Genomic DNA, 8,542 nt, shown 5'->3' with positions numbered 1-8,542 from the left:
AGCCCCTTCCTCAGTGGGTCCCTAGGAGGCTTGGGGAGATGATGTTGGCAGAATGTAAGTGTGAGGGCCGGATCCAAGCCATGGGGTGGTGGTGGGGCAGCCGCCAGCCCACTTTTTGGCACCTCTGGGCCTTACGAGGTCCAGGAGCTGGGGATGCTCTGAGCCTTCCAGAAGTTTTTGCGAAGGTTGCCCAGCCCCCCAGGTCAGAGCCCCAGGAATTCTGTCTTGGTGGGGAGTGTGGGTGAGGGACCAGGATGTAACAGGATGATGTCACAGAGGCCGGGGGCATCTAGAACTCTGGGGGCTCCTGGTCTCAGCGTCATCTGCTAGGAAGGCTGCCTGGGTAGGCCAGCTCCTCCTGGGACCAGCCTTCAAAGACACAATGCAGGCTGGGCTGCCACCAGGAGCTGTTTCTGTCTAGGGCCACGCAGGTCCCAGCTGCTCTGCCTAACCGCCTATGAGCCACTCGTTCAAGCTCCATTCACACCCCAGCCATGGGCCCCCTGGGAGGTCCTGGAGATGCCTGGAGGCCTGCTGTCCGTGGTCCCCAGCGGGACCTAGCTCCACACCACAGCCAGAGAAGGAGGGGCTGGCCATGGGGCAGCCCTGGCCAGTCCTGGCCCTGGGGGCAGTCAGGGTCTCACTGATCCTTCTGGGGCTGCTGGTGCCCACACAGGCGGTGGTGCGAGCCGTGCTGGATGGTAACTCGAGCACCGTGGAGTTTGCGGACCTGCCGGCCCTGTTCGGGGTGCCCCTAGCCCCCGAAGGTGTGCGGGGCTACCTGACGGAGGCCAGACCGGCCAACACGTGCCATCCCATCGAGGGCCCGCGGCCGGGCAACGGCTCCCTGGGTGCCATCGTGCTGATCCGCCGGTACGATTGCACGTTTGACCTCAAGGTGCTGCACGCCCAGCGGGCCGGCTTCCAGGCGGCCGTTGTGTACAACGTGCGCTCTGACGACCTGGTGCTCATGGCCTATGTCTACGAGGACCTGCGGTGCCAGATCACCATCCCCTCGGTGTTCATGGGCGAGGCCACCTCCCAGGACCTGCGGGTCATCGTGTGCTGCGATAAATTGGTCCACATCCTCCTGCTGCCCGACTACCCGGCCTGCCCGGACCTGGACTGCCACCCCATGCTGGCCATCTCCTGGGTGCTGGGCTGCACCCTGGCCCTGCTCGTGACCGCCTTCTTCGTTCTGTGGTATCTATGGAACTGGCTGCGGGCCTGGTGGGCCCGCGGGCCAGTGGTCAAGGCGTGGGCCAGCCAGAGGGCCCAGGTGAGCACTTTCACGAGGCTTCACGACCTGTGTGCCATCTGCCTGGATGAATACGAGGAAGGTGACCAGCTCAAGATCCTGCCCTGCTCCCATACCTACCACTGCAAGTGCATCAAGCCCTGGTTCTCCCAGCCCACCCGGCGCTCCTGCCCTGTATGCAAGCAGTCGGTGGTCAGCACGGAGGACAGCTCTGACTCCACCGTCAGCAGCTATGGGTACGAGGAGGACCCCTCGCTGCCTGGTCACCGCCCCCCCGATCTGGGCCATCCAGACCCGGCTGCGCTCCCGGAGGCTGGAGCTGCTGACCCGAGCCAGCGCCCCCCGCCGCTGGAGTGCCACCTCCGTGGGGGCAACTGAGACCAGCGAATCCTTGGAGGGGCCTCCAGAACCCCTCTGAGGACTGCTGCCCCTGGCTGGTGGAGATTGGGGCGGGAAGGGTAGAAGTGAGGAGTGTTCTGGTCTGGAGACTAGATAATAAAGTGGGTTTGAAAGCGGATTCTTGCCCTGGCTGCTGTGGGGCGGACTGGCCCCTCATGCCACGCGTGTGGCAAGCTGAGCCTAAGGCTGGCTCCTGGCATCCGTGGGCGAGTGAGGGTATATGGGGGCGGGGGGCGGTGTTCTCAGGGCTGCTGTGTGCATCATGTCCTTGGTGGCCCTGCGACGGGGCCCCTGTGCCTCCGTTCCAATACTGGGCACAGGGGCGGCTGACTTCCCATATGCTTATTATTCATTTAAACCTTAAACAAAAGATAAACTTGTTACTTTGGAATAATTTTAGCTTTGCAGAAAAGTTGCAGAGGTACTAGAGATAGTTTCCATGGACGCCTTGCCCGGCTTTTCCTGAGTGTTCATGTCTTACATCAGCATAGCACGTTTGATTCAACCGAGAGAGCACCTTGGGTCGGTTACGATGAACTGAACTATGGATTTAATTTGAATGTCCTCAGCATTTCAACTATTTATAGTGGAAAGTGTCAAACACACCCAAGTAGAAAGAATGGAATAATGACCCTCCCCACGTGTACCCATCACTTAGATTCAATGATTATCTACTGGCCACTCTGGTTTCCTCTATTCTTCCTCCTCTTTCGCTATTTTGATGCAAATCCCAGATGCTTTTTCATCTGTAAATGTTTCAATTTGTGTCTCTAAAGCAGTAGTTCTCAGCTGGGGTGGGGATGTTGTCCTCCCGGGGACACTGGGCAGTGTCTGGGGACATCTGTGGTCATCATGACTGGGGTTGGCTCCTGGCATCGAGGGCGTGGGACCAGGGAGGCTGCTCCCCACCCCACAGCGTCCAGGACGGCCTCACCTCAGAGAATGATCTGGCCTGCAGGTCCACGGTGCTGAGGGGAGAGACCCTGCTTTATAAGATAAGACCCCTTAAAAAACTCCGCAAACTCCAGTATCATGTCCAGAATAATGATTCCTAAGTAGCGTCAAGTACCCACCTAGGGAGCACAAGGAAATGTGCACGCTTACAATACACAATTTTTGTAGGCTCTTTGAATCAGGATCTAGATCGAGTCTACGGTTATCGCTGATGGTGCCCTAAGTCTCTGTTAATCGAGAGCTTCTCTCGCCATCTTTCTCTCTTAAATTTTCCTTGCAATTTGTTTATGTGAGGCCACCAGGTCATTCACCCTGCACAGATGACCCGGATCTGGGTTTTGCTGAGTGGGTGTCCCTGTGGTGTCATTTCACAGATGCCTCCGTCCCCCATAGCTTCTGTTAATTTGTAGTTGAATTCAGAGACCAGCTCAGATGTGGTTTAATTTTATGGCGGACAGATAAGGTGTTTCTTCAGGTCCCAGTGCATGCTCTTCTCAGAAGGGTTGGGCCAGTGAAGGGGGTCTTCTAGGCAATGAATGAGGGGCAGATGCTAGGCTTGAGGCAAGCATGATCAGGAAGGTCCAGGAGGGAATACTGTATAGAATTTCTCAGAGGGCACAGTGTACGGGTGATAGTGGGATCTGGACCCGGTAGTCTGGTCTTGGTGGATTCATGAGGGAATGTCTGTGTTTAGTCAAGTGTCTTCTTTTTCACACACGGGAGTGGTTTTCACTTGTGCTTTGCGGTCTGTACTTCACTACATAGCTGGGAACCTCCAAGGTAGTTCAGAGGAAGGGGGTCTCTTCTTGGATGGATGATGGCAGAGTGGGATGCTGGCCACAGCTCTGGTGTGTATGGGGTGGGCAGGGGCACAGAAACGTGGGCAGAGGTCCTTGCACAGGATGCTTGGGACATGGTAAAGACCTCCCACCCACCTTTTGAGGGACTTTGCTCCTAGCCTGATGGCCCTAAGGCCGCAAAAGGAAGCTGCATTATTCAGAGAACACTGCCTTGGTCCCTGTGGATGGCCCAAAGCTGCCAAGAGCTGTGGGAGGCCAGAGCTGCCAAGCAGGGACAGGCCTCTCTGTCCGGCAGGCATGGGCTGGGATGAGGATGGAGAAGTGGAGACAGGGAGGAACGTGTGTAGCAGTCAAGCTTGCAGTTGGCCATGGGATCTGAGACCTGCCCAGAGCAGCTTAAGCACAGAGAGTTATTTGCTCATGAACTTGAGTAGTCAGTCCGGGGATAGCATGGAGTCTCCACGGTGTCCAGGGCCCGGGTTTCTTTTATCTTATTGTTCCACATCCTTAGCAAGTGACCTTCTCCTCGTGGGACAAGGCAGCTGCTTGAGCTCTTGCCATCACACCTGCCTGCCAGTCAATGAGGAGGAAGAGGTGAGGAAGGGCTCGCCCTCTCCCTTTAAGGACACTTCCCCAGAAATCCCATACACCACTTCTGCTCACACCCCATTGGCCAGAACTTAGCCATGTGGCCGCACTTGCCTGAAAGGATGCTGGAAAATGTAGTCTTTATTCTGAATGGCCAACGGTCCAGCAGAAAACCAGGGGTTCTACTACCATGGAAGAGAGAACAGATATTTGGGGTGGCCAGCATGCCTGCCACTGGTCCACAAGAGCTGTCCAATACATGTCTGTTGAATAAGTGAATGAATGAATGACTGAATGAATGAATCCCCACACCTCTAAGCCTGAGCATCCTTCAAGGTCACAGGCACCACAGGGGAGCAGGCACATCCCGGTTCACCAGAGAGATGACCTTTCTCACGACCATGCCAGCGGAGGGAATGAGCTCACCATTACCAGGGATGAAACCCAGCTCTTACCGAGGCCCTACTGTGCTCCAGGCCCCAGGCCACATGGCTTCTTTCCACTATTAAACCTCTCTGAGCCTCGGTTTTCCCATCTGTAATATGGGGGCAGTAACAGCACCTGCCCTGCAGGGTTCCCCAAGCATGCACAGTGCCTGACACTGTCGGTATTTGTTGATTGACTAAGTGACCTGCCCACAACCCAGCTATAATATTGGGTGATCAGTGCTGTGATGGGGGAATCATAGGCACTGTGTTAACCCAAAAGGAGGTGCCTGACCCAGCCCAGAGAATCTGGGAGGCTTGCTGCAGGCAGTGTCTTCTAGACTGAGAGCAGAAAGAGCAGGAATCAGCTCCTTGAAAAGGAAAAGTGAACCTGGCAGCTGGAACAGCATGGGCAAAGACCCCAGGCAGCCTAGTCTGGCATCCAGTGGGTGCTTAATAAGTGTACACAGAGGTCCCTGCCCACAGTACCCTCTGAGAAGAGGCCTCAGCATCATCCCAGACTCCTCAGTCCCCCCACAGCCAGGTCTGGCCCCTTCTCCAGCCATCTCCGGGAAAGCCGGGCGCTGCTAAGGACGGCCAGCTTAGTGAGGCCAGCCTGTGCCAGCCCCATCAGCCCCGCCTTGACTGCTGCTTTAGGTAAGCACCAGCAGAGGCTGCCTCTTGTCCATCCAGGGCATGCCCTGGCTGTGTTTGTCTAAGGGGGAGTATGGCCAAATGGGGAAACTGAGGCTCAGAGGACAGGGGACCAACCTCAGTGATGGGGGTGGCCTCAAGGATAACAGTAGCCACCAGCACGACTACGGAGCACACGCGGCATGGCGGGTGCTGCACCATGCTCTTTCCGGCACTGACTCCTTGCATCCGGCGCCAGGTTCCTATGCATATACCCATTTTCCAGAGGAAGAAACTGACTCCGTGAAAGAGGATGTAGCCTTCGCAGGGCCACACTCCTGCACCCGAGACAGTCCCCTCCACTTAAATGGCTCTAACTTTGTTTTTTTAATATGCTTTTAAATTTTATTTTATTTTATTTTTGGTTGCGTTGGGTCTTCGTTGCTGCACACGGGCTTTCTCTAGTTGCAGCGAGCAGGGGCTACTCCTAGTTGCAGTGCATGGGCTTCTCATTGCAGTGGCTTCTCTTTTTTTTTTTTTTTTTTTTTTTTTTGCGGTACGCGGACCTCTCACTGCCGTGGCCTCTCCCGTTGCGGAGCACAGGCTCCGGACGCGCAGGCTCAGCGGCCATGGCTCACGGGCCCAGCCGCTCCGCGGCACGTGAGATCCTCCCGGACTGGGGCACGAACCCGTGTCCCCTGCATCGGCAGGCGGACCCTCAACTACTGCGCCACCAGGGAAGCCCGCAGTGGCTTCTCTTGTTGCGGAACGTGGGCTCTAGGCGCAGGGGCTTCAGTAGTTGTGGCTCGCGGGCTCTAAAGCACAGGCTCACTAGTTGTGGCTCATGGGCTCAGTTGCTCCACAGCATGTGGGATCTTCCTGGACCAGGGCTCAAACCCGTGTCCCCTGCATTGGCAGGCAGATTCCTAACCACTGCACCACCAGGGAAGCCCTATATATTAATTTTCATTGAAATATAGTTGCTTTACAATGTTGTGTTAGTTTCTTGCTGTACAGCAAAATGACTCAGTCATGCGTATACATATATCCACTCTTTTTCAGGTTTCCTTCCCATTTAGGTCACCACAGAGCACTGAGTAGAGTTCCCTGTGTTATACAGTAGGTCCTTATTAGTTATCTATTTTATTTATTTATTTTTAAGATTTTTCTTTGATGTGGACCATTTTTAAAGTCTTTATTGAATTTGTTACAATATTGCTTCTGTTTTATGTTTTGGCTTTTTGGCCACAAGGCATGTAGGATCTTAGCTCCCCGACCAGGGATCAAACCTGTACCCCCAGCTTTGGAAGGCAAAGTCTTAACCACTGGACCGCCAGGGAAGTCCCAGTTATCTATTTTATACATAGTGGTGTATATATGTCAATCCTAATCTCCCAATTCATCACCCCCTTCCCCCCCTTGGTAACCATAAGTTTGTTCTCTACATCTGTGACCCTACTCTGCTTTGCAAATAAGTTCATCTCTACCATTTCTGGATTCCACATATAAGCGATATTATACGATATTTGTCTTTCCCTTTCTGACTTGCTTCACTCTGTATGACAGTGTCTAGGTCCATTCACGTCTCTTCAGATGGCTCTATTTTGTTCCTTTTAAAATGACTCTAACTTTGGATTCTGCATTCTGCTGGCCACCACCTCCCGATGTGTGTGTCATGGCTCCAGCTGTCTGTCTGTACAACAATTGGTGCTGACCGCCTACTTGTTCAAGCCTGTGCTGGGCACACTAGACATAGCAGTGACCAAGACAGACCCAGTCCCTGCCAGCATGGGACTCCCAGTCTGGTGGGAGGAATGGGCCATGACAAAGCAGTGACAGTGTGACTCGGGGGTGATGGGGGATGCACAGGTGCTGTGAGGGTCCACAGGGGCACTTGCCCCAGCCTGGAGGGTCATAGAAAGCTTCTCAGGCAGAGGGCATCTACCTCAAGACCTGAGGGATAGAACAGAAGCAATTGGGCAGGGCTGGGAAGGGTGTTCCAGGAGGAGGGAACAGCATATGCAAGGACCCAGAGTCCTACAAGGCCCAAGGGCTCTCAACTTTATTGGACACACACCCTCCTCAATATGCATACATATTTTTAGTAATAACAAGTAATGACACTTCAAGTTCATAGCAAAGCTCCCTTCAGCAGCCTGAAAACGCTTGGGCCCAACTATCCAAAAAGACAAATGGAATTGGGTCCTATTGTAATCAATCCTATTTTCCAGATGAGAAAACAGGCCCAGAGAAGTTAAGTGACTTGCCCCAGGGTAGAGAGCTGAGAAGGGACAAAGCTGGGTGAATGGCGGAATGAGAGGCAGAGTGATGCCCCCACTCCCAGTTCAGGCTGCTTAGGGCATCCCTCACCCCTGGCTCTGACCCAGCTCTTCCTCCAACCTCCTTTGGCGGGTGCCAGTCCACTCCAATGTGACCTGAGGATAGTGTGTCCGTCACCCCCTCTGCTCCACACCCTCTGCTCCTTATGATACAACCAGTGAAAAGCAGATTCCAAGGAACTCCCAGCAACCACTGGAGGCAGCTGCAAAATGGTGTGGGCCACAGGGAGGCTGGCTGCCCAGATCTCAGCCCTGATGGCACCTGGAAGGGAGGTTGTAAAGGTTGTGATTCATCACCTGACCCTCCTCCTCTGTCTCCACCTTGTCCCCACGCCCTGTCCTCTTCCTAGCCCACCCCTCCCAGCCTCCCAGCCAGGCCCAGGAGGGGAGGACGCTTTTAGGAACAGATGGCTGCCTTCCTTGCCCAGGACTCTGCCAGTTAATTAACGCCGCCTGTAATTAAACTTCCCACAAATTAGCTGTCAGCTACACTAAAGGGAACGGTCCCTCTCAAATGCCACCTTGACTTGCTGAATTGTGAGCCTTGTCGACAAAATAATTAAAGGCAGAGGGAGGCAACCAAAATTTGGAGGCTTTTTTTTTTTTTTTCCTTTTCTAAATCTCTATCAGTGTCTGTGGCCAAATGCTCCCACCCCGGACTTGGGAATACAACCAGGCTGTTTTCTGAGGTTCAATGTATTTCCAAAAAAATTTCTTTCCATTGTGAAGAAATTTTTATTGTGCACCTATTGTGTACCAGAAACTGTGTTAGGAGCTAGAGACCCAACAGTGACTATGGTAGGCACAGTCACTGCCTTCTTGGAACTTACATCCTTGACATACATTTTTTTTTTTTTGGCCGTGCTGCGTGGCATGCAGGATCTTAGTTCTCCGACCAGGGATTGAACCTGTGCCCTGCACTGGGAGCGCAGAGTCTTAACCACTGGACCACCAGGGAAGTCCCTTGACATACATTTTTAAAAGCAAAGGAAATAGATGAGGTTATTACAGCTGGGGGAAGAGCATTCAGGGAGAGGGAACAACCAGTGCAAAGGCCCTGAGGCAGGACCAGTCATGATGGGGGCTGGACCAGGTGGAGACAGAGGAGGGGACAGAAGTGGGCCGATCTGGGATAGATTTTGCAGG

General features: G+C 53.9%; 1 protein-coding gene across 1 annotated transcript; it reads left to right on the top strand.

Annotated features, from left to right (window-relative positions):
* The first annotated feature begins 457 nt into the window (after positions 1-457).
* ZNRF4 (zinc and ring finger 4) lies at positions 458-1,676 on the top strand. Its single transcript, XM_029216006.1, is given in 2 exon segments — positions 458-1,528; positions 1,530-1,676. Coding segments are annotated over 2 exon segments (1,218 nt in total).
* The last annotated feature ends 6,866 nt before the right edge of the window (positions 1,677-8,542 follow it).

The sequence above is a fragment of the Monodon monoceros genome, unplaced genomic scaffold, assembly GCF_005190385.1.
Source record: "Monodon monoceros isolate NGI ecotype Baffin Bay Population unplaced genomic scaffold, NGI_Narwhal_1 Super_Scaffold_12, whole genome shotgun sequence".
NCBI classification, from domain to species: domain Eukaryota; kingdom Metazoa; phylum Chordata; class Mammalia; order Artiodactyla; family Monodontidae; genus Monodon; species Monodon monoceros.
This window is presented reverse-complemented; position numbering and strand designations above follow the sequence as displayed.